This window comes from Streptopelia decaocto, assembly GCF_964273445.1.
Source record: "Streptopelia decaocto genome assembly, chromosome: 14".
In the NCBI taxonomy this organism is placed as follows: Eukaryota; Metazoa; Chordata; class Aves; order Columbiformes; family Columbidae; genus Streptopelia; species Streptopelia decaocto.
Window position 1 is genome coordinate 5,810,078 of NC_138669.1, and position 27,491 is coordinate 5,837,568.

The window sequence follows — 27,491 nt, forward strand, 5'->3', positions numbered from 1 at the left end:
CCCCCCCGCTCCCCGGGGACGGGCGGCAGCACCGGCCCCCCCGGCTCCTCCCGGGCACCTCCCGCCCGCCGCTCCCGGCGCTGCCCGCCCTACCTGCCCGCCGCCCCTCCCGGCCCTCCCCGGAGCCGCTGGCTGCCGCCCAGCCCGAGCTGCCCTGCTCTCCTCCTCCTCCTGCTGCTGCTGCTGCGGGCGCTGGCAGTGGCCTGCGCAGCCCTGGCTAATCTCACGGGTATAAAATCCACTCTGCAGCTTTTGCCGGACAGGAGCCGCAACGGTTCCCGGGCGGCGCGGGGCTCCGCCGGTCCCGGGAGCCCGGGAGGGAGACGCTCCCCGGCGGGGATGCTCCGGCCAAGCCCTCCCCGCATAGTGCAGCCATAGCAACAGCGATGGGCTGTCCCAGCCGGAGTCTGCAGTGCAATAAAAGGAGAGAGAGGGACGCAGGGAGAGAGCGAGCGGCGCGTTGCGCTGGGCAATCTCCTAAGGGGTTGGCACAAACAAACAGCAACTGGAAGCAACTGGAGCCAATCCCCCAGCTCCCTTTGTAATGCTTTCTGACACAGATTCCCTCTCCATGGCTGACTTTGCAAGTTTCCCCATCCTCTCTCCTCCTCGCACGGCTTCTTTTCATGCGACTAAATTATACACGAGAGGAGGGACATGCTGGAAATTCTAGTGAAAAAAATAAAACCGTGCAGGTTTGTGCAGGCGGCTGCAGCCTGGGCACCTCCGGGACTCCCGCTGCAAGCGACGACGGACGGGACCTGGTCCCAGGTCAGTAGAATTAAAGCCCGTAAATTTTGAAACCACCAAGAAAAAAAGCTTTTCCCGCGGGGTGCGCAGACCGGGGCCGTGCCTGCGGGGAGCCCGCGGGGGGGCCGGCACCGCGGCCCCTCCAGCAGCGGCAGCCGCTGTCCCAGCACGCAGCATCCTCGGGGACGGAAGACGATGCATTCACTTCCCCTGAGAAATGTCTTGTTTAGGGGCCAGTAAAAAATATGCAAATCTGGCAGCGCTGGGCCTCTGAGCCTCCCAGGCAGCCTTCCTCCCCCCATCGCTTCAGCTCGGTGGGGGCGAGCTGAGCCCTGAGCAGCACAGGGAAGGGAAAGGCAGGGCCGGAGGGAGCGCGGGGGCGGCAGGAGAGGCTGTGGGCTGAGATTTGGGATGCCGTAGAGCAGGACGCGGAGATGCGCGCGGGATAGCGGCTCCCCGAGACAGCGGGCATGCGGACAAGGCTGCTGCTCCCCGCAAGCCCGGGTGGGTGGAGCGTGCTGTCACTTTTTGGTGCTGGGCAAGCCCGGCATCGCTGTCGCAGAATTGCTGCCTGTGCTCTGATGAGTCAGTCACGGCGCTGCCACGTTCTCCTCCCACCAGGCAGAGCCCCGTGGCGGGTCGGTCGTGCCCCGCACCGGGACGCTCCCGCACACGCCGTGCGGGTTCTGCGCCGGGACCACGCGCGTGGGTGAATCCCCGGCAGCGGCTCCCCGGGAAGCCCCCCCGGAGCAAAGGGCTGCGCAGGGCCCAGGACACCGAGCAGCGAGGTGCAGAGCGCCTGGCGCAGGCGGCGATCCCGCGGGACACGGGCATGTTCCTGTGCCTGCGTCCCACCTCCTCTGCCAGACAATGAGACACTGCCCTCCTTCCCAAGTCACAGCAGAACAAATAAAGCAAGCGCCATATGGTGCCAAGACACGCTGGAAATGGGACAAGCCCAGGAGGTAGGGAGATGGCGAGGCTGCCTCCCCACACCAGCCCCCACCTCGAGCTCCCGGCCTTGGGGAGCACTGCACCCGCTCCCGCTGCCCCACTCCCCAGGCTGCCGGGCATGTGTCTGCATTTCAGCCGTGGCTTTGCAGTGACTCACTCGCCCCCTCCCTGCCTGCAAACCTGGGGAGCAAGGAAACCAAAGCTGTCCCCAAGAGCCCTTCTTCCCGTAAGGGCTGGGCTAGGGACATGGGAGTCACCACTGGACCAGCACTGGGGCACTGGCTGGAGGTGACACCCTGCACCCTGCCACAGGACAGCGCATGTCCTCCTACCCTTCCCCCAGAGTTACACAGCAGAGTGGGAGCTGCAGACAGTATGTCCCCTGGAGTCCCCACAGACCTGGGGCTGGAGGAGAAGCTTCCCCACAGCTCCAGGACACCACAGACATGGGACCCTCCTGTGAGCAGAAAGTAGCCTTGTCTTTCTGCCTGCTACAGCAATCCTGCCTGGACACATGCCCAAAGACCTGGAGCTCATGGACGCTCCATGTGTTTTCAGGCAAGCCACCTCCAAACACAGGCACCCAGAAGCCAGATACCTCCCAGCAGGCTGGGCACCCCAAGGGATGGGCTTTCAGAGGTGCTGAGCACCCACAGTTCCCCACAGCCAGATCCATGGAGCAGATGCGCACCCCTCGAGCACCCAGCTCACCTCAGGTGAGTCCCAGAGCTTCCTTGGCGGCTGGATGTGATGAGCTCCTGAGGGAAAAGGGGCTCCAGGTACCCCCAGACTCCAGCAGATGCCAGCCTGGGGGCCCCTTTGCAGCACCCCAGGGAGAGAGAAGCCTTGGCTCTGCCCTCCAGGCCGACCAAATCAAAATGAAGATCTCTTGAAGGTTTTGTAGCCATGGGGCTCAACTCTATCACTCGCTAATGTGAATAGATCATTTGCACCTGAGTCATGCCATGAGATCAAGTCAGTTGTGCAAGCAAAGGAGTTTATTGAATCATACACAAAAATGTAGGGATGATAAGGATCAAACAGGACCTGGGAGCAGCCCACAGCTCTCAGGTCTCTGTGCCATCCTCCTTCCTCATTTAAAGAGGCAGCTGTGTCTGCCGGACAGTCCCATCACCCAGCCCAGCCCCCACCTGCCACCCACCCCCAGCACAGGCTCGGGACCGCCCTGCTCCCACCAGCACTTGTGGGGTGCTCTGCAGATGTGCTGTATGAAAATCTGATTTATTGCTAGTGTTACAGATAACGGGAAAAGTGAGGGGCAGCCTTGTCCTGCACAGCTTACCTGCGCTTCTGCCCCAGCAGAGGGTCCTGCCTGCGATGCAGAGGTCTGTGCTCATCGTGGTCCCAGCTCCACTTGGATTTCTTAATCTATGTGTTGATAAACAGAAAAAATGTACAATTGATGCATTGATACTCATAGTTAAGCAGAGTACAGCAGTGTCTGGTCAGAAGGGGAACTTCTGCATTCTTTTTTTCTCTTTTTAGAGGTGGGCATTGGTTGAAACAAGGATAACCCACAGCATGCATGCAGGGCTGGATCTGGATTTTTGAACACCCCCAGGGTTAGATCCAGGGCAGGGTTCAACACCAGTTGGCAAAGGAAGAGCAGCAACACTGGGAACAAAGGGGCTGTGGCTGCTGCGGGCAGACGGGGGTGGCACAGGCGGGGGTGGCACAGGCTGACTCCTGCGAGCAGAGGAAGGAGCTGCAGGAGGTACGGGGTAAGCACACACTGTGTCCCCAGAGACGGGCACTGCTGGGGAAACACGTGCAGCTGCAAGGTGAGGCCAAGGCTGCGGGGAGCATCACCCTTTGGAGCAGCCGCCCAACTTTCCCCAGCAGTGCCCTGACCTGGGGCTATACCAGCCGGTCACGGCGCTGGCACCGCGGCTGCACACACAGGATGGTACCCGGGCGCTGGAGGGGCGAGCAGCCTGCACAGCTCGATCCAGCGAGGCACCGAGGTGCAGGTGGCAGCAGCACAGGCAGGAGTTCTGGCAGCGCTGCCGGCAGCAGCCGACCTGGGGGCGAGAAGCCGGGAAAGCCCTGGGTCCATGCCATGACCTTGTGATGGCCCTGCAGGTGACGGGGTTTGCACGCCGGGATGCCCCAGCATTGCACCAGCCACATCCTGCTCATCCGCTTACAGGTCTGGGGCCTGCGCCTGGCAGGAGGTATCGCAGGATTGGGCCCAGAGCAAGCTGTTCAGATAGAAGTGGGTGGTAAATTAACGGGAGAACAACTCCCCTGTAGCGCCAAGGCGGGGTGTTATCAGCGAGCAGAGCTCTAACGAGCCAGGGAGAAGGCTGGAGCCCTTCGTGCCATTTCATCGCTGCTGCTCTGCGTCGGATTTCCCAGGAGCCCTGCAGCCTCGGCCTCATTAATTATGCAAATGAAAAGGTGTTGCCAACGCACCATCCCCAGGTGGGATCCCTGTGACTGAAGTTGTGCCCCGAACGGCCGCTGCTCTCCCAGCGTTTGGGCAGGGAGGGTCGGGGAGCACATCAGGCAGGATGGATGTTTGCAATAATTATCCAGTCATCCCCTTCAAGTGTACCGCAGCCATAGCAACAGACAGATGTTCTGTCCCAGCCAGAGTCCACAGCGAGCTGGGGAGAGAAGCACAAAAATTAACCCGTTCAGCCCCAGGATGACACAGAATCTGCCTTATTCTGGGACCAGACCAGACTTCAACATCACTAGGGAAATTCTAGGAAATTGGGCAAAAAAACAACCACACATCTCGCAAATAAAATCAACAGAAATTGCCCCAGTGCTCGCTCAGCTGACACACGAGCTGAACGACAGCAGCAGTGTCCCGCAGGCTGGGGCTGGGCTCTGCCCCGGCGCCTCTCGGCCCGTTACGGGTAACGAGCCCGCTGGTGCTCAGCGCCTCCCAGGGTGATGCTACAGGGAGACTCTGCGGCTCTGCTGGTAACGAGCCCTTGGAGACCCATGGCATGGGGAACCTGCCGAGGGAGGCCACGAGCAGCAGGATCCCTGCAGATAGCACACCGCAGCACAGAGCATGCTGGGCACCCAGCCGGGCAGGGACAGGGACAGATGAGCCACAGGGATGGGCATCTACTGCTGATTAACAGCTGTGTCAAAGCATTTGGAGTATTAGGAGGTGGGATATGGCCAGACTGAAAACCAGGCAATATTTCATTATCCCACTGCTGCGTGGGTTTCCAGGATTCAGCCTGAGTCCACTAAATCCCACCCAAAATACGGTCACAAGGGCCCTTGTGCCTACCAGCACACCAAAAATTTAACCCAGTTTGTCCTGGCTGTCCCAGTGCACAGACAGCCCTTCCCAGGCATGAGGGTTTTGCTGCCTTTGCCCTTCCCCACCAGCCAGCGACGCCTTTGGGCACTTGCATTTAAATGTTTTAAGCTAAAGGTCAGACCTCACCTCACAGTTCCCTTCTGAAAGGACGGGATCTGCCCGCCCTGGTCAGGACCCGCTCTCCCCCCCTGAGCCAGCAGTGCCCAAAGGTGTCGCAGGGGCAGCGGGGATTCCTCAGAGCCCAGAGCATTTCCCCAACCTCTGAGCAGCGTAAACGGGCTCACAGGAAAGCCCTGTCCAGATGTTTGCAGCTGCAGATGCTGCTGGAGCACAACTGTAGCAAGGGTTTCAAAGGAGCTCGATGGGATGGGGGAAGAGTGGGATAAGGGGACAGTGGGATAAGGGGGACAGTGGGACGGGGGGTACAGCCCCAGCAGATGTGCTGCAGGGATGTGTCACACCTGGGGGAAGGGAGATAACCCGCTGCTCTGGGCTGGGGAGCAAGACAACCCACTGCCCAGCACACACACAAGTGAGCGGTCACAGGAACACAGTTTCACTTCCCAAACTGTCAGACTATTTTTGGTTCACATTACTTCCCTCCTTGTCCTCTGCCACACACATAACCAGAGCTCCAGCTCGCAGAGCACATCCCGTCTCCTCTGCCTTGGTGACAGCTTGTCCCACGTCACACAGCCCAGCCTGCAAACCTGGGGTCTCCTGTTCGGGGTTTTTCTTCTTTCTCCTGAAGGAAAAAAAGCAGAGAAGCGTAAATTTTCTGATCTTGGAACTGAGGGAGATGTGGCATCACGTGCAGTCCCAGAGGACGTGGGCAGGTGCCACCAGCCGTCCCCACGCTCAGCCCTGACCCGCAGCTCCCCCAGCCCCGGCACCGCGGGGCATTCCAGTCCCACCGCAGCACCCAGGTCTCCGCACAGCAATGGAGCCTTCCCGTGGCTTGACTCGCAGCCCCCTGAAGCCACGCTGGAGACAGAATGAGAAGGTGGCAAAAGTGTCTGTTATTTCCACAAATCCCCATTGAATCTGTAACTCCGGCTTTTCTGCTCGTGTCAGTCCCAGGCCTCTCCCGAGTGAAAGCCACACCAAATAATGGTTTGGTGCTGTGACATGGACAGAAATCCAATAGGCTCCAGAAGGAATTCATGCTCTTTGCTGACTACTCTTAGCCACTTCGACTTATTATCTGACCTGGATCTAAATTAAGTTTTCATTAAAGTCAAGAATAATTCTACTTGGAAAAATCTCATTGTTTAGGTTCAGAGTTAGCAAAAACTACAGGAGAATTAAAACTGATTTCTCATTTTGGGGACAGGGACCTCAGGCAGTGCCCAGTCCCCACTGCTGGGCTGTGTCACTCATAACCCAACCGAGCTCCATCTCCACAGCAGCCACATCCTGGTTCTCCTCCGAGATTTCTCCTGTGGTGACCGACAGCTCCAATGCTTGGTTGGCATCTCCTCATTCCAACCATGGATTTATACATCGCCTGTTTATTCCCACTCGTTCTTGTGCCAAGGTGGAGCTCAGTCCGTGTCCCTCCCTGCTGTCTCTCCAGACTGTCCACAAATGCATCTTCTCTCCACACTGGCTTTGCTGAGGTCAGTGGGTCGGGTCACCCCCGTGGGACACTCTCCTTCCTCCCAACCCTCCAGTGAACTCCCTCAGCACTTGTTTCAGGCCAAACTCTCTCTGTATGGCCAATGAGACGCCGGCAGCAGCTTCACCCGAGCCCTGCGCTTCTCTGTGCCTCTCTTGGGATGGCTCTCCCGACACAGCCTGGGATCCTGCTCCTTTTCCTTGATCCACTGCTGGTAGATCCCAGCTCTCCCAGCAGTGGATCCCTGTTCTCCCATCAGTGGATTCCCACTCTCCCATCAGTGGATTCCTGCTCTCCCATTGATGGATTCCCGCTCTCGTATCAGTGGATCCCAGCTCTCCCATCCAGCCTCGGGCAGGTGAAGTCCCAAGACACAGCCAGTGAGATGCGTGAGTCTACTTGGTTTGATGGGACGATAAGGCAGCTCCAGTGAGCGATGTGTCTCCCTCCACCACAGGTCTTTCAGCACCAGGATGAATAGTTTCTGTGGCTTCTCACCATTGCGCATTGACCAGAGCAGCGGGGACACCAGGTGACACTGGCTGTCCGGCTCTGGACCCCTGGAGCTACACGAGCCAGACACTGATCCTTAGTCATCCCACAAGAACCTCGACATTTCTCTGCATTCCCCACTCCCAGCAGTGATGGTTGTGAACTCCAGGGCTCACTCTGCACTGCCAGGTATCAGGCTACGTCCATGGATGGGTTCGGTTCACCCCATTCCCATCGGCCTACCTCTCTTATCTTAAGGTACCCTTACCAGAAAAAAATGGTACAGAGAGAACTAACGTCTACTTTATATTTGTTGGAAGTTAATAAGATCAAGTTTTATTTACATAGTATAAATAGCAATGAACCTGGAGTTATCACATGCTCATCTATAAAAACATGCAGCAGATACCCGGTGCTGAACAGCACCCAGATCTGTCATCCAGAACTGATGGTTTGAGGTCCAGTACCACCAAACACTTCCACTTCTCTAAATCTTCCCCCTATCTTTAGGGACAAGAGTGGCCTCAACATCATGCATTATAATCTGGCATATCATGAGATTGCCCATGCAGTGCAAGTTAAACCCTTGTTGAATCTGTGCTGGCTTGGGACCTAAACCACTGATCTGAACACTCAGCCTGTGTACAAGTCCCCAAATCCCCATCCAGAGGACACCAGCTCTCAGTTTGGCTGCCCTTGCCCTCCTGACCAGGGAAACTCCTGTCCCCATCCTCCAGAGAGTGACCCTCTGTATCGCTTTCTAGGCGGACCTCAAACCTTCTCATTCGAAAGACCAGGTAGGTTCAACTACTCACCTCAAAGAGCAGCCGAGATTTAACCACAGCCCTTCCCAGACCAGACCAGACGGCAGACCGGTGACAGACCGAGTCAAAGGAAGGCTCATGGGACATCACTGGCCACATCCAGAGGACCAGGAAGCAAAGCCATCCAGCCCAGGGGGTGCTCTGTGCCAGACTAACGTTCTTTGGAAATGCTGCAGTTTCCAGCAATCTTCTACAGAGGAGTCACAAGACAGATCAAGACCTTCCCTTCTACCAGCCCTGCATACCATGGGGCTGGAGCAACTGGCTCCCCCCATGCCAGGAGTGTGTCCCCAAAAACGCTGTCTGTGAGCAGGGACAGGGCATCTGTGACCAACCGACCAGCACGCACAGCCCCTCGCTCCCCCTGGCTCCCTCTCTCTGCTGGGACAGACCCGGGCCCTTCAGCTGGTGCCTTGCTCTGCAAAGTGTCGCTCATGCCAAGGAGGGGTGTCAACTGATCACTAATATAATGCTCATCACTCTGCTTTGTGCTGATGGAGCTAACATTTGATGGTCATCGTGATTTGGCAGTGCTAAAATCCAAACTGGTGCTGTTCATGTGAAAATATCTGGGTTCAATGGACACAAGATCTCCTACCACAGCCTCAGATGGGTGGGCCGATGTAGGGGAAGACTTTGTGCTGTAGCAGGCTAAGAGATGAGCCTGACTTCATCTGCAAAGTCCTTGTGAGAACGTTGGCCACCAAGCCCCAGCTGTGCAGAATATCCTTATGTTTTCTGCCATTTCCATCCCCCCAATGGCTTCTTGCAGCACTCCCCTGAGAAAGCTGTGCTTCCATGGCTGACTGAGGCTTGAAAGGATGTCCATCTTATTTTTAGTGGTCAGCAAAAATACTGCAGTGCACTAGCAAGGTCCTGTAGGCACCCTGTATTATGTGGCAGAAAACCAGGAAGACCTTGCGTGCTCCACAATTCCTGCTCCAACAGTGTCATGTTGGGCCCAGGGCAAACCGGATGGTGACACTGGGAATTTTTTGAGAGGTGTCCAGACATCCAGTGGGGTACAGAAGGTCAACATGATTTACAATGGCATATTTCAATAATTAATTCCAATGCTCCAGTGCCATGGACATCCCGTTTCCACCGTGTCCCCTCTGGCATGGCTGGCCCATGGCTCAGCTCCTGCAGCATTCAGTTCCCACCTCAGGGATCTGTCAGACAGGCCCAGGGCAGGTGGCACGGGGTGAGGGGCCATGAAGAAAACTGCCCTTTAGCAGTTTGCCCTTTCCCCCCGCTGCCAGCCATGGGCACGTGGCACCACGGCCACCTGAGCACTGACTGGCTGCACTACCACGGCACCCCGCACCTCCAGCACTGGGCTCGGACAACTCCTTGACATATCAAATTCTTCTTCCAGGTTCCCACAGGCTCCCAGTTCCCATTCCTGCATCCTCACACCGGCACTACCATTGCTGGCAATGCAGACAGCCCTCAGGATGCGCCACTGATGTGCCCCCGTGGGCACAGAGCAGGTGCGTGGCACTGCCAGGCGGGCATGAAGCACATGTGCCACTCCTGGGCAGAGCAGCAGCACACACGTGGCATTTGTGGGCAGACTGGGACCACATGTGTGGCACCAACGGACAGGCCAGGAGCACACACATGGCACCAACAGACAGACTGGGACCACATGTGTGGCATTGATGACAGACAGGGAGCAGGCATGGCACTCATGGAGAGACCAGGAGCACACCCGTGGCATTGCTGGGGGGCACAGAGCACATGGGGCACTGAGGGGCAGACTGGGAGTACACACGTGGCATCGATGGACAGGCGGGGAGCACACATGGCACTGATGGACAGGGAGCACACGCATGGCATCGATGGACAGACTGAGAGCACATGCGTGGCACTGACGGACAGCCTAGGAGCACACATGTGGCATTAAGGGACGTACCAAGAAAACATGTGTGGCACTGTCGGGTGGCCATGGGGCACGTATGTGGCACTGGCGCACAGAAAGCACACGCGTGGCACCACCAGACACGCGGCACACGCGTGTGACCGCCGGGGAGGCACAGAGCCCCAGCTGCCGGCTGGGACGGGCGGCTCCATGCCGCCCCCCGGGCCAGCTGTGACCGCCCACCGCCAGAGACCCCTCGGAGCCGCCGGAGCGGGACCGTGGCCCGGCCTCCCCGCGCCCCGCCGTGGCGGGGCTGGGTCCCGCCGCAGGACAGCTGCCCGGCCGCAGCCCCCCCGCCGCGCACGGAAGATGCTCTCCCGGCTCCTGCCCAGGCGCGGCGGGCGGAGGCGGCTGCGGGGGGAGCGGAGCGAGGCAGCGGGGCCGGGGTCCGGCCTTTGTCTCCCGTTCCGGGGCTGCCCCGGGGCCGGGGTGCGGCTCTCCCGATCCGGCGGGACAAGCCGCAGCCGCTCCGGGCAGGCGCTGCGGGGCGATCCCCGGCCATAGCGGCTCCGTCCCGCCCGTTCCAGGCCGTTCCGGCGGGTGGCGAACCCCAACCGCTCCCGCTGCCCCCGCGGCTCCTCCCCGGCTCTGCGGCGGCTCGGCAGGTGCCGCCTCCGCCCCCGCCGGCCCGTCCCGCCGCACACGTGCGCCCGCGCCCCGCCGGCCCTTTGTCTGGGACCAGCACCTGGACCCGCGACCCCCAACAGCCCCCCGGTTCGACCGCCCCCTCCCGCCCCCCCTCCGCTCCCCGGCCCGGACGGGCCGGGGAGCGGAGGGGGGGCGGGAGGGGGCGGTCGAACCGGGGGAGCGCATCCCATCGGCGGCGCTGCGGGGAGCGGTGGGCGGCCGGCGCGGAGCACGAGGGCCGGGGCGGGGGGAGCAGCGGCCCCGGGGCGGGCCGGCCGGGGGAGGGGGGGGCCCGGCGGCGGCGGCGCGGTCGCTCTAACAGGTGGGATCCCGCTGAGAGGAGGAGGCGGCCGGAGGGGGGCGGAGGAGGCAGGGACGGGCAGGCGGGCGGGCGGAGGGAGGGAGGGGGACGAGCCGGAGCCGCCTGTGATCCTGTGACAGGAGCGGCTGCTGCTGCTGCTGGCGCCGCCGGTGCCTCCCTCCGCCCGGCTCGCCGGGTCCCTGTCCGAGCCCCGGCGCTCCCCCTGCCCCACCTCTCCCCGCTCCATCCCTGCCGTCGCCCCCGCAGCCCGTCCCGGGCCGCGCCGCGCCAGCGCCGGCCGAGCTCGCCGCGCCGCCCCGGCTGCCCCTCCGCCCGCTCCGGGACAGGGCGCGGGGCCGGGCGCCCGCCGCCACCGCTGCTGCTGCCGCCGCCGCCGCCGCCGGCCGGGCGATGCCGAAGCCGCCGCTGCTACTGCGGGGGAGCCGCCCCGGGGACAGCGAGCTGGGGCGGCAGTTCCGGGACTGGTGCCTGCGCACCTACGGGGACTCGGCCAAAACCAAGACGGTGACCCGGAGCAAGTACCAGCGCATCGCCGAGGTGCTGCAGGGGGGATCCGGCTCCGGCGGCGGCTCCGGCGGGGGGGAGAAAGGCAAGTTCCAGTTCTGGGTCCGGTCCAAGGGCTTCCGCCTGGGAAACGGCACCAGGGAGGCGACGAAGATGGGTCAAGTGGTGGTATATGTGCCGGTGAAAACGGGAACGGTTAGTGCGCTCCGTGCCCCGGGGGCTCTGTGTCTGTCTGTCTGCCTGCCTGTCCGTGTTTGTCTGTCCTCCCCGGGGGTGCGGGCGGAGGGGGGGTGATTGCCCGGGGCGGGGGCGGGCACCCCCGGGGCCCCTGTCCCCGCCACCGGCGCGCCGGCCCTGTCCCATCAGCACCGGGCGGCCCAGCCCCGCCGCGCCGCCGGCCGCCGGGAGCGCGCATGCCCCATGCGGGGCGCGACGCCGGGCCCGGCCGCTCCCGCAGCCCCCGCCGCTGCCGGGGCACCCGCCGCGCCCCCGCCGCCCCGACCCGCCCGGGATGCGGATGGGAAGAGGCGCCCGCTCGGAGCCTCGCACCTTCCGCCGCCCCCTCTTCCCCCCCGTCCCTGTCCCATCCGGTGTGGCCGCCGTCCCCGGGCGCTGCCGGCGCGGGGGCAGGGGGGGTCGGGACGGCGGTGCCCCGTGTCCGCCGCCGTGCACCTGCCCCCGCGGGGGGGCCGCGCCGCCGCCCAGTGCGGGCTCCGCCGCGCCCCCCCCGCCCCGTCCGATCACGTTCACCCGGCATTTCCCATCCGCCCCACGGCCGGGGACAGGTCTGCAGTCAAGGGCAGAGCGGCGCAGAGGGGGCGCCGGCACCCCCCGCCCCCGCCGCCGCACCCTGCCCGCCCGGCCGCCGAGCGGAGCGGAGCGAGCCCGGCCCGCTGCGGCTCCCGGCGTCCCGCGGCGCTGCCCGCCCCGCGCGGCCGCTGCAGCCGGTGCCCCGGGGGGTGCGGGCAGCGGCAGAGCCCGGATTAGGGCAGCCCCCCCCCCCCCGCGCCTTGCCGCGGGCCGCCGTCCCGGGAAACTCCCCCGCCGGAGCCTCATTGTTCGGAGCCCCGCAGGGCCGGCGGCGCGGGGCGCACCGGCCGCCTCCCTCCCTGCCCGCTCCCTGCCTGCCGCTGCCTCCCCGCCCCGCCGCCGCCCGGGGCTGCCCCGCCGCCCCATTGTTCCCGTCCCGAGCGCGCTCCGCTCCCCGGCGCGGAGGGAAACGCGCAACTTTGGCGGCCCCGGCCCTGCGCGCAGGGTGCGCCCGGCGCGGCGGCGCCCCCGGCCCCGCTGTCCCCGCCGCCCGGGGAGGGCCGGCCCGCCGGGGGCTGCCTCGGGCCAGCGGGCACAGAAGGGCTTCGGGAGGGATTTTTTTTCCTCCGTCCCTCCCCTCCTCTCCCCGCTGCTGCTGCTGCTGCCGCTGCTCTAAAGGGTGCAGTGTTTTCTGTGCACACACAGACTCCAGCATTGATGTGGCTGGAGGATGCTTCCATTGAGGGCAGCCCATCTGTGGCAAATGCTTCTAAACGCACTATTTACCTCCCATCTGGTCTGCCTTATTATTGAGGGGAGGGGGAAGGGTCATTATTTCTCCCTTTCCCTTCGTGGTGCTCAGAGGCGCCTTTCTTTCTCCCCTTGCAGCCCCCCTCCCCCATGCCATGCCCCAAAAAAATTCTTTGCAATTTTTTTTGGAGACCTTTTTGCAGCCCTCCTTTCCCGCTTCCCCCCCCACCCAGGAGCCCCAGCCGAGGGCAGATGAGCAGCGGTCCCCCCTTCGGCAGATACCACACTTCCCCCGGGTCCTCTCCATCCAGTCGGCGACTCTATCCCAGATCTTCCAAATGCTGCAGAGTCATGGTACCCCAGAGAGGCTGAGCCAGACTCCCTCGACCCTGCTGCTAGCGAGACGCCCCCTCCCCTTTGTCCGGGAGGGAGTCCCGAGGGTCAGCAGCTCAACGAGGCCGGCGCAAGCCCGTGTATTCCCAAAGGGCTTCTGCACAGATGAAGTTTCAGCGAGGAGCGTGTCTAGGCCCCCGCATCTTCCCTGGCAGAGTCCCTGCAGGCTGCAGATAGGAGATCCACCCCGACTCCTGTGAACCAGCAAACAAAAAGCAGGCATGCCCTCGGGGGACAGCTGCATTTTCCACGGGGCAATACCGCTTATTTTCCAGAGCCTGCCGGACGCTGGGGCTGGGGAAGCTTTACAGAGCCACGCAGGCTGTAGGGCAGACCAGGCATTGTGCTCCCCAAAATCCTCTAACGCAGAGTCTGTAGAAGTTGTTGCCTCCTGGGCCCTCTGTCCCGGCCCCCCAGCTCCACTGTGCCCCTTTCTGCTGGGATCTCCTGGAGCTGTTCAGATGGATGCAGTTACTGCATTTTGTTTTTCCCCTGAAGTGGCTCTCAAATTTAGAGATAACTTGACAGCGATTTTCTTCAGCTCCTGATAATTCAGTGCTCTCCTCATCCTCAGTGATTTGGGCTGGGTTTGTGGGTGTATTTCATTTCTCTCATGCATGCAGTCAAATAATTCATGAAGCTGATAGGAGCCTTTTGCTTGACAGTTAAGCGTGTATTCTGGTTTAATGCCTGTTCAGCTGCTTTTCCCAAATACTTCTGGAGCAGCGTTTGGGTTGCTGTCTCCTGGCTGTGCTCCTCAGCAACCTGATACGGCTCGTCCTGCGCGCTTGTCCTTCCTGGAGCACATCTGCCGGGGCAGCACCGTGCTCGGGACTGTCCCAGGGCCGCGGGGACAGGCGGAACACGCGTGGCCAGGGTGCAGCGGGGGGTGGGGGTGACCGCTGCCGTGCTGCATCTGCAGGTCACTACAGGAAATCCGAGGGATGGGGAGTGAAAGCTGGGAGAGAGGTGGTACAGAGCGCGTAGAGGGCAGCAGCGGGGATCAGATCTTTCCTTCCCCTGACAGGGCTGGGGCCACTCCTCCTCTGGAAAAAAAAAACCCAGATGCAAAAATTAATAACCCCCCAGCAGCAACCCGGCAGAGTTGTTCCTTTTGGTCTATGCATCCTGAGCTGGTTTGTGTATTTTCTGCGCATCTACAGCGAAAACATAATTAACATGTGGTTATTATTTTCTCTCCTGAGTAACTTTCCCTTGCCCTCCTCCAGGCCTCTCATCAGAACAGGCCTAATCAGATTTGGGTGGCTCGGGAGCTGGGACTGAGAAGGGGGCATCTGCCTGAGGTGGTGGTCAGAGCAGATGGTGGTCTTCTCAAAGAATGCACTGGGAATAGGAACAGCAGTGCGGACGGATGTCTGGCACAGAGACTGTTCGGATTTCTTTTTCCCAGATGAATGTCCCAAAGATGCTGGACATTTAACACATACAATTAAAAAAACCTTATGCAGATAAACACATGAGGTTTGGCAGTGTAGGTCATTGTTGTCTGACGGCCCTGTTCAGGTACGGCCTGGATGCTGTGTCCTTTAGGTCAGGGAGTTGGGAAAAAAAATGTGCTTATGCTGTACTGAGGAGGAGGGTATCTTTGTGTGCTGCTGCGGCACAGACAATGGATACAGCCCAAAGTGCCCAGATCTGCCCTTTCCTCATGCATATAACGTACGCTAAGGTGTAAAACACCTCGTTATCTGCAGACCGGGCCAAACCCAGTACTCGATGCTCAGGGCTCTCCCTTCTCCCCAGATTTGCTAAGAACTGTGGGGAATTTGTTCGTGACAAGGTGCTAAGATGCAGTTCATTATAATCTCGTGTCCCTCTTGTCCTAAGCATTTAGCATCATTTAGACAGTCTTTCTCGTACAAATGCAGAGTGAGATGGAGACACGGCGCAGGGATGCGGCCAGCGCCTTGGTGACAAGGGGCGATGCAGCTGGGTCTTGCTGCAGCCGCGGGGTCTGCAGGGGAGGTTCTGGTGCCTCCGACTCCAGTTCGGCTGTTCGCTCAGGAGGGGTTACGTACACTCTAAATCAATGCTGTAGTTTGCCGTGCATGGTGGGAGCTTGTCACAGCTCCGGAGCGGCGGCCAGCCTCGCAGGACAGATTCGTCCTGGCAGCCGTGATGCGGCTGAGGCTGCGGGATGAGGCAGGAGACGCTGGGCGTCAGACCAGCCCATGGGGACTCGGGGCGCTCGGGGGCCGGGCAGGATGCTCAGCGCTGCCCACATTTGTTTTTGCTTTCCTGCTGCTCCCTGTCCCTGCAGAGCTGGCATGAGGCTCCTGGGCTCTTGTGGGCATTGCCGAAGGGCTGAGGATGTTTGTGTGGGTGGGTTGCTGCTGTTGTACAAGTGCAGTTCACCTGTGCTGGCTCCTCTGAGCCAGATATTGGAAATTATTTCACAGTTGTACCTGGTGAAACTCACCCAAGAAAAGATACTATTGCTGGGGGAGTGCTACAGAGGGAAATTATGAGACCAAAAAGCAAAATGGATGGAGGCCTTTCACCCATGGCAGGAAAGGCACCAGATAAATCTCATTATATATCCTGTCCCTAAATGTGTTTAAGTGCTGGAGACAGGGAGCGTTGTGCTGGGAAAGCCGCGGTGCCAGCCGTGGGACAGCACGGCACAGCGCAGCACGGCGCTCGAGCTGAGGAGCTGGGCACGTCGCAAAGATGTTGCTCCGGCAGCTCATAGAGGCTACATTTTTCCTGGTACAAGTACCCTTCAATGCCCATATTCAGTGCCCCAAAAAGCTGCACATCTATAACCTCTAAGAACATTAGTCAACAGAAGGTTTTCACTGTGTGAATAACCACTTAGACTTTCTGTGGATTTCGAGTGATAAAAAAAATATAAATCGAGACCATTCAGAAGAGCCTTAGACAAGGCAAATGGGCCTGAGGGTATTATCTGAGAAACGTCTATCACTTGTATAGCACAAGCGCTACGTGGAGCATCCAGAGCCCTCACCTGCTGTGAACACGCAGCCCTGAGCGCGCGGGGCGGCGCTGGCTGTTCCACGGGGCTGAGCCGGTGGCAGGTTCACGTTTAAACATGCACTCAGGAGACTGGCGTGATGCTGGCCCGGGTCCCATCCAACCCAGTCTAGAGAAAACCTCCTGCATCAACATCCTTTCCAGATTCAACTCCCAAGTTTGCACATCAGGAGCAGTTTTTAATTCTGAGTCTGCTCGTGGTGAGAGTCACAGCGGTGATACCCAGTCCTCTGGGCCTGAGAGCTGGCTTAAGCTCACCAGACAGCAGCAAAAGCCTCCAGTACCTTTGCAAGGTGAATTTAAAGAGCTTTGACAATCTGCAGTTACACAGACTGGCAGAATGAAGTTGTGGCCGAGCTGGGAGCAGGAGAGCTGGCAGCAGAGCCGCTTCCCGCGCCCGCCCGTCCCTCCCCTCGGGACAGTCTGCTGCAGCCGCTCCGGGCACAAGGCGGGAAATCAGCACCAAATTCAGTCCCTGCTTCATTCCTGCCAAGCCCGGGTGTAAGGCAGCCCCGCCGCCGCTGTTGGCATTGCGGTGCGGTGTCCGTGGTGCCACTGCAGCAGGAGGTGTCACCGTCCCCAGGCAGCCTCAGCGACCGGCGTTGGTTACTGGTGCTTGGGAGACCTGGAGTCGTGCAGCAAAGGTCCCACATCGCACTGCTCCCAGCTCCCTCATATATGTCTGAGTGAACAGTTTCTAAAATAATAGCCAGTCTATGCTGTACATCCTATGGGATTCCAGAAACTTCAATGGCTTTGCTGATCTGAGAGGAACAGCATTTTTTGGGTAGCTTTCACCCAAAAGTTATCTCCCTCACCTCAATTCCTTTTGGATTTGTGGTTCTTGGTGGGTATTTCTTTGAGGAAGGTAAAAAATCAAACAAAGCACAGCTCTGCAAGGCCCTGTTAATGAAGCTAAAATGGAAAGAAACCCAGGAGAGGTGTGGTCGTTCTGACTGTTCAGGTCCTGCCCGTGCAGAGGGTCCCAGCGCTGCGGGCCCCGCGGAGCTGGAGGACGGGCTGTGCAGCCACACGTGGCTCTGCCGCAGGGCTTTGCTCCCACCACGAGCAGGAGGGGAGTTCCCTCGCAGCACAGCCCCGCAGAGGTGGCCGCGCTCCTTTCAGCGAGAACTTTCTCAAAAATCTCTTTGTCCAAACCATTCTAAGCAATAATCTCCAGCTGATATAATTTCTACAGTTTTGGTTTTGCTGTTACGTTATGCCTGATATGAGCAGTCGATTTATGCTGTGGACAAAACCAGTGACAGGGAAAGCACAGAGAATGGAGGAGCATCGATGGGGTGTCCATTCCCCAGCCCGCACAGATGCTCTGCCTTCCCCAAACCTTGTCTGCATTGCTGTGACAGGGGAATGCATATTCATATCTCTTCCTTTAGTGGAAATTAGCAATTAACTTCCCCTGATCTCATATTAGCTGTATCCACCTCTAAAGAATTGCATCAAGATGGGCCAAAGCCACTACCGAGTTTTAGTGTCTGGTTTAATTAGCTGATTGTAGTGAGGGCAGGTACCTGTTGGCCAAAATTGTCGTCTTTGTTGGAATGCTGCTGAACTCCACTTTTATGGCTGGTGCCAAGGAGTAGCAATTTATTTGAGGAGAAACAGCTGCAGACTGTATGTGCGTGTATACGGGTGCAAACAGAGCAGAGGTTTGATGTAACAGCTTCTTCCCCGTGTGTCTGAGACTAAGGCAGCGGTTGTTGGAAGTTAAGCGGAGGCTGGTTGTGTCTCTCCAGCTGGTACAGGGCCTTGCATGGAACTGGGAAACGAGATGCTCTGGGAACGTTTCCTCTGCCCGTGCTCTTTGTGGACTCGGCGGCTCGGAGGACGCGGTTCCCCTGGCACACGGGCAGCGGTGATGCCGGCAGCGCAGATGGACCCGTTCCTGGCTGAGAGCGAGGGGTTGTTCTGGGCAAGCGGGGTAACTCGGCTTCTGTGGCTCAGCATTTGAGCTTTCTGCTTGCCGGACACGATGACGGGTCTGTGTTCTGGGGGTCTCTGGGATAAGGAATGAATTCAGCTTCATCAGGCACCCCTCAGAAAAAAAAGGAGAATAAAGTCGGGGGCTCCTGGATTGGCTTGCATGTGAAGGACTGATCTCAAAGCAAACCCTGAGTCATCCACTCACCCACGCTGCCCAGACATCCAAAACCTTCTCTGGGTTTGGGTGTTGCAAGTACCGCCTGCACTGGTGCCCAGTTACCATCAGGGTGTTCCCGTTTGCAGGCCCACGGCGCTGGGACCAGCAGCCAGCCCAGGGGAGCTCATCCCCTGGGGACACACTGGGGTTTGTCATCCCCATCAGCAGTTTGCATGCCAGTTTTGGGGCTTCCCGAGCCGGGACCGGGTGTCTGGGCTGGGCTGGAGGCCTGAGGGCTCCTACTCACCTGCACTGGGTGTTCTGATCCAGCAGAAAGCCCTTGAGCTGGTGACAAAGGTCTGGATGTGGGCTGGAAAGTACAGTCCTGTCTCTTAGCAACTGGTTCCTACCTCTGAGCTCTCGGAGCCGCGTGTGGGACAGCGAGCATCAGTCACGCTCCCGCGGCAGCCGCCCCGCGCCCGGGAGGGGACGGGGGCTCAGCCCGGCTCCCGCCACCGCCAAGACGCTTAGAGAAGCTCAGGCATTTCTAACACAAGCAGTCATCTGTGAGTCCTAATCAAAGCTCCGGTTTAATTGCTTTCCTCGTGCCCTTCTCCGCAGGGCGAGGATTGGCTGGCGGCTCCCTGGAGAGGCCGTTCCCACCGCCGCTGCCTCGGGCGCAGGGCTGGGACCAGCCAGGGAGCAGGAGCAGGGGACACACGGCCCGTGTGTTTCTAGAAAAATGAGATGTCGTAGGGTCCTCCCCTGAACTCCTCTGCACTGCACTCGGGAATCCCCGTCCCTCTTTACGGACATTTGCATTGCTGTTTTCTCTCTCAGTGCTCGGTTCTGCTGTTTCACCCTCGTGTTTCCTCCTCCTAACCAAAAGCAACTCCTCTCTGGTGAGCATTTCTCAGAGGCTCCCTTGCCAAGCGCTGTTTCATAAACATTTTCATGAATCCTCCGCTTTGTCCTCCTAATTAACCATCCAATTGGCCCCCAATGGAGCCTTCACCTCTCCTGTGAAGATCCTGCTTGCACAGATTATAACCTGTCAGCTGCCAATTTATTCCTCACGCAGAGGGCAGGTTATATTAATTGTCTGGCTTCCCTGCCCCGTCTGGTTTGCCCTCCCTTTCTTCTGCTCCCAGTAGCATCCCTGTTTGGAGACAGACTCGCAGAAACCAGGGGGACCCAGATGTGAGGCCGCTCTGCGTGCCCCATGTGTCCAACCTGCGGTGATGTGGCAGTTGCAGCAGATGTGGTGGGATGTTGCTGGGAGAAGGGTCTCTGTGGATGCATTACTGTGATGTAGCGCTAAAGAACATGTTGGATTTCTGCTTCCCCTCGGTCAAGAGCTCAAAAAAATGCACTTGGCCATCCCAAGTTAACGGAGAATCCTTCCTGGGCGTTATTTACAAGTCAGAGCTCGGATTTTGGAAGAGTTGGGGTCCACCTTGTGTGGTTATGGTGGAAACATCCAGAATACAGAAGGGGTTTACCTGAGTGCAGGCAGACACGGCGGGTTCCCATCACTGTCCCCGCCTCGCAGAGCTGCCTGTGCAGCGCAGAACAGACGCGTGCGGTGACAACGGTGAGCGCCTGCTCTCGCAGCGGGTGCCTGATGCTGTTTTGCTGGGTTCATGTGTTGGAAAAGGGGGTGATGGAGCCCAATACAGCAATCATGATTCAGCACCGTCCGCATTTAAGGCGCAGTGTTGGTGACCCCAGTGTGCTCACTGGGAGCAGCAGCTGGCGAGGTGCTGGTGCACGGTGTAAGGAGGGAGATGGGCATTTCCAGGCTCCGGCACCGGCACCGTGGCATGGCCGGAGCCCTGCAGTACCCTTACTGTGTGCTGGGATGGCATGCAGGCGTTTCACCCCCTCGAGCGGCTGCTGAGCTGTCAGCACTTTCATCGGGGCACATCTTGCTGTTCTGCAGGAGCCTCACTGTGCCCACACACTGAGCATCTCCAGGGAGCTGGGATGCCGTGCGCCCAGGGCTCAGCCTCAGCCCAGCCTGACCTTGACTCACTGTCCTACCATTTGTAACTTATTTTACATAATTTTGCTCGCCACTGATGAGCTGAACCCGCTGCTGCTGCTCTGTGCCTCCTCCTACTTAGTTTCATTTTGACATCACCGTGTCCTCGCTGTAGATGTGACGATGTCGCATGGCTGCCCTAACGCTGTTGGGCTGTTCCCAGGAACAGAGGGGTCACCTTGCTGTGACAGGTCACCTCAGCACGCGTTACGGTGCCTTGTCCCCCTCCAACTCAAATGATTTTGCTTTGGTAGTGATCTTTATTAGATTAGTGCCTCGACGCTGTGGAGATTGCTGATCGTGATAAGTTACTTCAGGGAGAGACAGCTCTAAACATGTTCTGAGTTTGCGTTACAGCAATATCTTCAATATTTTTTAGATTTCTTTCAAGGTGCTATGGAATATAAACGCTTCTCTGGTTCTAAATGCAGTCTACCATTTCCCCCCCTTTTTCCCACCCCTGTAGCATGCTCCCCATCACCTAAAACAAGATCCAAATGACATTACGCAATTCCTAGCCATCTTTACAGATTTATTAAAAAAAACCCCAACACTCACATTTTAACTCTGTTTCAAAATAGAAAAAAATACTGCAGCATTATAACCCAAATAATAATGTCCATTATACCTTCCCTGTTAGAAGGCCAGGGCAGGCCAGGGCAGGGCACGCTGCAGAGCCGAGCAGCGCCATGTCCCAGCTAACGGTGTGAGACCGCGGCCCCGGGGAGCGATCCCCCGGGCAGGGCAGCCGGGAGCTCTGCGCATGAGAGCACAGCAGCTTTTCTCACCAAAACCAAGATACACTGCGCTCCAATGGCAGCTGGGGCTGCTCCCCGGCACCCAGGATTTGGTTACCCTTGAAGCGCCGCACTCGCCTGCCCTGTAACGCAGTGCACAGGCAGCACAGGACCAGCTCCCTGCTCTTTCCTGGCAGGCGGATGCAGGGTCGCGATTTTTGGGGAGTGCTGTGCTCATCTCTGCGTGCCAGATCCTTGCCTCCCCTGCCCGCATGCAGCCGGTGCTCGCAGGGAGGCAGGTCCACTCTCCTGCGCCGTGCAAAATGTCCTCTGCATCCCGGCAGAGCAGGCACGGAGCAGAGCTCTGAGCAGGCATGGAGTAAACCTCTGAGCAGGCATGGAGCAGAGCCCTGAGCAGGCATGGAGTAAACCTCTGAGCAGGCACGGAGGAGAGCTCTGAGCAGGCATGGAGTAAACCTCTGAGCAGGCGTGGAGCAGAGCCCTGAGCAGGCATGGAGTAAACCTCTGAGCAGGCACGGAGGAGAGCTCTGAGCAGGCACGGAGGAGAGCTCTGAGCAGGCACGGAGTAAACCTCTGAGCAGGCATGGAGCAGAGCTCTGAGCAGGCACGTAGTAAACCTCTGTGCATGCATGGAGCAGAGCTCTGTGCATGCATGGAGCAGAGCTCTGAGCAGGCACGGAGCAGAGCTTTGCCTTCTGGGCTCCTCCTCTCTCTCCGGCAGCCCTGGGACGGGGGGCAGCCCCGTTCCCCAGGGGAGCAGCCCCCGCACCCATCCACCTCCCTGGCACCCACGGCCCACCTGGGCCCTCTGCAGCTGCCGCTTCCCTGCTCGCCCCTCCCAGGCCCTGTGTTTTCATTCCCAGGCCTGGGAGCCCCGAGAGGAATAAGCCGAGGTCAGAGCAAAGGCCTGGACCCATCTCGACAGCTCAGCTGCAGCTGCTGAAAGAGCAGCTTGCTCCTAAGAGGCGCCTGTCCCCCACTGAAAGACGTACACCTCGGCTTTGTTTGCCAGCTAAAAATAATGCGCCTGGCTCCCCCTCACATGGAAGTATTTACTTTGCAAGAAAAAAAAAGTATTGTGTACAGTTCTGGGTAGAGAAACAATGCAAATGCACCCAGCGCAGGCTGCGGCCAGACCTCGGGCACCCCGGCTCCTGGCCTGAGTCAAGGCGGTGCTTCAGGAAAATGGCTTGTTCTTTGTGCCTTGGTTTCCCCTGGAGAAACAAGCTCTCCTGGGCTGGACCAAGCTCAGCTGATGAGCAGAGCTGGTGTTCCTGCAGTGAGCAGGACTGTAGCTGCGAGTGCAGGATGGGGCTTCGTGTTTGCTTGGTGGTTTGTGCAAAATGACGTATAAATGCTTAGCGCAGGGAAACAACATTTCAGCAACCACTTTTCTCTCATTTTTCAACCAGAAATGATCATAAAAATTTCCCAGCAAAATATTTCCAGGAGAAAAAAAGAGCAAAATCTGTAAGTGAGAGCATTTCCCATCTTCCTCTGATGGGTTCTTTTTATTATGAGCAATACAGCTGATATTGTTCTCGGCCTCGCATTTCCCCAGTGCCTATTTCTAAGGCACACACTGTGCCCGTGGCATGAGGGACACGAGGAAGAGGGAAGTTTGAGGAATGTAGCTCTTCTTTCTCCTTGCAGCATTAGCAGAGGGAGCCTGCTGTGGTTTAACATATCCCCCGCAAAAGCTGCTTTCATCCTACACCTAAATACCATGAGGAGTGAACTTCCTAAAGCTCTGGAGAAGTCTAAATATAGAAGCCAATCAAGGGCTGACTTCCCAGAGATGAGAAGTACCAAGAACAGTTTCTTGATCAAAAGTTGTACGAGTCCATATTGCAATAGATCGCCTGTTTCGGTGCTGTGCGGCAGGAGGGGCTGCAGAGGTGGGACGCGCGGCGCGGGAGCAGCCAGGGGGGCGGTGGGTGGCCCACGAGATGGGCTGGAGGTGTCACCTCTGGAGCACCCACCGGGATGTCTCTTACGGGACAGAAGGATTTCGCCCTTTATGTTGGAGTTTGTGTCCAACTGCTTTTGCCTGTGCACGTCTGCTCCCTGTTACAGCTGATAATTTTTTTTCCTAAAGAACAGAAATTTCCCTAGAACAAAACACAAGTTGTAGGAAATTAGAAAGGCACCTTAAGGAGAGCCGAGTGCTTCAGGTAAAACACGACCCCAAGATTGCTGATCTCAAAATGAGTATGCGATGGCAGCTTTGTGTGTGCAGCAGAACGGACGAGGGCTCACGCGAAGGGTGGCTGATGGCCGCAGAGTTTGGGCTGGGAGCCCACGGTCATGCCACGGGGTGGCTGGTCCCAGCATGGGAGTGGGGACCCCAATCCTGACCCTTGGTGGGCAGCAGGGACACAGGCAGAGCGAGCGCTGCTGCCTCTGCTGCGGGCAGGGGAGGTGACCTTCGGGGCAGCTTGGTATAGCTGGCCCCAGCCCTACCATTCGGGAGTCCCAGGGATGGAGGGTTCAGCAGCCCTTCCAGACAGCCGTGGGAAATTTATGTGCTGAGAGGCAGGGAGGGGAGATGCTGTGGTTGGGAGATACAGAGATGAAGGCTTTCATGTGGCAAGCGCGAGAAGAGGCAAGGGCAGAGGGTCTGCTCCCCGGCCAGAGAACAGAGCGCAGCCATTATCAGGCAGGGCTGTGCCGGCAGGAAGCAGCTTTTAACTCGCAGGAAGCCGAATTCGGCTGGTATCAGCCCCTCGCGCAAAGGCCAGGGCAGCGCTTTATCTGCCGTTGAACACAGCAGATGGGGACGCAGTCAGTGCTCCCTCCCATCCCGCTCCCGCACCCCCTGCCCCATGGCCCTCCAGCAAACCCCCGCTGACACGGGATGCTTCCCCGCGGAGCCGTGACGCAGGGGCAGCTTCCCGGGCCCCAGCAGAGCTGCCAGCCCCACAAGGGGATGCAGAGGTTGCCAGGGCAGAGCCAGCACCCTCCAGCCTGGGCAGATACCAGGTCCCCCAGCCAGCTGGAAGAGGAGCTGGGAGAACGCAGGTGTCGGAGACCTGGCTCCCTGTCTCACAGATCGGATTAAATCCTCCCAGATTCTCCCAGATCAGAGAGTCCAAGGCGGGGAAGGGCTCGCAGCGCCAGGCGCCCGGTGCGCGGAGCCTGCGGCGGGTCCCGGGGCCCCGCGGAGCTGCCCCGCTGGCTCTGGTTTCGCGCGGGGCGGTGGCAGCTCAGGGGGCTCGGGGTGGAGGTCACCGCGCCGGGATCGGGTGGCAGTTGCTGGCCTGAGACCTGCCGGCCGGCAAAAAACCCAGTTTGCGTGTCAGCGCTGTAGTTTGGCTGTGAATCGCTCCGATGATGACAGTTTTCACACATGCGCTGGGCAGTGAGGGATGGCTGCGGGGTCTGTGGACACCCAGCAGGGCTGGGAGCGAGGGAGCCGCTCGGCTGCGGGAGGGCGGCCATGGGTGCCGCTGTGGGGCTGTGAGGCAGGACGGGTCCGTGTGGCAGACATGGCAGGGCTGTGGCTGGGGGCTCTGGTGTTGCGGGGAGCAGGCGGGAGCAGGCGGGAGCAGGCGCGACAGCTGGGGCGGCCGAGCCCGCCCTGTCCGCGGCGCCTGCGGGGCGCGGGAGCTGCCCCAGCCCGGGGCCGGGCACGGCGGGGCACTGCCCGCAGCCTGAGCCCCCGGCCCGGGGGCGCTGCCCCGGATCCTCCCCCGTGGCCGACCGGGGCCCTGCGGGGGCACCCGGGTGGGCGTGAGGAGGAGCCGGCGGCGGGCCCGGCCCGGCCCGGGGGAGCGGATTACCGCCGGCAGCGCGCGGCCCCGCCGGTTGCCATGGTTACCCCGCTACCTGCCGGCGGCCTCAGCCCGGGCCGGGCGGGGGGGCGCCCGCCCTCGCTCCCCTCCCGCCGCAGCGGCAGATGTCACCGCCCGGCCCGGCCCGCGCGGGGCTGCGGCCCCACCCTGAGCGGGAGGGCGAGGGGCCCGGCCCGGGCAGCGGCGGGCGGGCAGGGGAACCGCGGCGGGCCGGACAGGCCCGGGGCCGGGAGCTGCGGGCAGGGCCGGGGCAGCTGCCGAGAACAAAGCTGCCGGGGCAGGGGCGCGGTGGGCGAGCGCTGCCAGCGCCACGGCCGGTCCCCAGGCGGGTGGCAGCGCTGCCATCCTTGTGCCCAGGACATCCCGACATGGCTGTCGCCTCTCGTTGCTCTGCACCCGCCACACTGGCCGTGGTGGTGACGGGGGGCAGGGAGGCCCAAACAGCCGCCCCCCGGCACTGCTCTCCGGTGTGAACAGAGCCCGGCTGCGGCTGCAATGGGCAGTGGAGCTGGGGGAGCGGAGGTGTGGCTGGGGTGGGCGAGAGGGAGCAGAGCAGGAGGAGGGGGACCAGGGCGCTGGGGACGTGCTGGAGGGGGACACGGGGCCATGGGGGCTCATGAGGTGCGAGGAGGAGGCGAGCAGAGAAATGTGGGACTGGAGGAAATGGGGAAGACAAAGGACACTGGGGAGGAAAAAGACCTGATGGATAACCCAGAGGAAAGGAGGTGAGAGGAGAGAGCGCTTGAGGGCTGGGGAGGTGCGGGCAGGCGGGAGAAAGGGGGTGAGACCCGCGGGACGGGCTGTGCAGGGAGAGGGAAGGAGGAGAAACGGGACGGGGAGAGACAAAGTCATGTTGGGCAAACGTAGGGAGTGGTGGGTGCCTGTGACATGGCAAAGGGGCTTTCTGGCCCCGGCACCTGAAATGCCACCTGCTCCCAAATGCTTATTTCAAAGCTGAATTTTGCTCCTGAAATATTTTATGCATTTTAGAGGCAAGTGGCTTCCAATAAAGCCCCAACGCCAGGAGGGGGCAAGTGCATCCCTTATTCCCATCATTCTTCCCAGCAGAATTTTTCTTGCTTTTTAAACCTAAGGGGTTTTATGCCATTCTGAGATACTATGGGCTCTGACTCATGCCTTGAATACTGGTGAGCAATACTGGGTGTGGAAGGAGGAACCAGAGGGGCATGGGCCCCTTTGAGAGGTTGTCTACAGCATGTGTGTCCCCTTAAGTCCTTGGTCAACATTTGTTTATATTGCCAGATAGAAACCTCTGTAATCCTAGAAGCACTGACTTGATGCAGCTTCTTATATCCGGTGATTTTGGTACCGCTTGCATCTCACCTGCTTCCCAGAGCTAAATAATCATCACGGGGAGAGAAGTCACAAGGCTGGTGTGGGCTGGAGAGACGCGAGGAGCCAGGGAAGGTTCCCTGCAGGGAATGGGGTCTCGAGGAGGTGGCTCCGGCATCCCCCAGGGTGTGGGGAGGCAGAGAGGCCATAGTGATGCCCAGACCCTGGGGTTACCTTAACAGTGTTTGTTCTGAAACTGAGGAGGAAATAGGGAACTGCTGGCCGTGCAGGGAGCGGAGTATTAGTTGGCTGGGATGGCCCTGGAAATAGTGATTTATGTACAGGCTTGGCTGCAACCTTAATTCTGAGGGTTTTGCTTATTGCACCTGACTGAGCTTTTCTCCTGAAGCGTTTTCCTTTGTCCTGTTTCTCTAATTATCCTCATTTCAACCCTGCTCTGAGGATTATTGGTCAGTAGGAAGCCTCCTAATGCCCGCTCCTCCTTGGCAGGGGAATACCCGTGCCCTCGATTAAAGTGAAACTCCCCGAACGGTGACAGAAGAAATTAGATTTATATTCCTCAAAGACACTCCTTCGGGTGAGGTTTCCCGACCCCCACCATGGCAGCACTGCCACCCTGCCCCTTGTGTTCATTCTCAATATTCTCTTTGTTACAGCCACCTTTAGATAGGGCTCAGGGCTCCCTGGGGACAGCAGAGGTGGTTTGTGTTGGAAAATCCTTGTGCCCGAGTCCCGGGTGAGCACACCGACCCGTCCCGCTGCAGTCCGTGCCCAGTACGGCAGGCTCTGTTCTGAAATCGGGGTGAGGAGCCAACTTTAACAGGCAGTGCTTCACATTAAGAGATTGCTCCCCCAAGAAAGCAGTCTTTAGCAGAAGGCGGTCCCTCTAAATGATTGATTTTTGAGAGTCCCTTGACTGGTGGCTTAAGAACAGCATTTATTCAATCTATAGACCGTATCAGATAGACAGAGCCCAGTCACCACCACCAACAGAAAATAAAGGTTGGGAGACGGGCTGTTCCCTTTGCGTGCAGACCTCTGGCAGCCCCTGCCTGCACACAGGGACGTGCGAACACACGTGAGAAACGTCGTTTGCGGGTCATTTACATGTGCAGGCTGTTGCTCCCCAGCTCGCTGTGCACCAGCCGGACAGCATCCGTGTGTACCTTTTCGGAAAGCAGGCCTCAAAGGGATGAGTTGTATGTATGTATATGTGCATATAGTATGTGTATATTTATATATATATA

At 59.4% G+C, this 27,491-nt stretch overlaps 1 protein-coding gene across 1 annotated transcript in view; it reads left to right on the forward strand.

Annotated features, from left to right (window-relative positions):
• Positions 1-11,211: 11,211 nt before the first annotated feature.
• NOL4L (nucleolar protein 4 like) overlaps positions 11,212-27,491 on the forward strand; it is a gene marked incomplete at its 5' end in the record, with an annotated part of 60,425 nt that continues 44,145 nt past the window's right edge. Inside the window, one exon of the mRNA XM_082065516.1 lies at positions 11,212-11,520. Coding sequence (XP_081921642.1) covers positions 11,212-11,520 — 309 coding nt within the window. The remainder of the gene's footprint in view (positions 11,521-27,491) is intronic.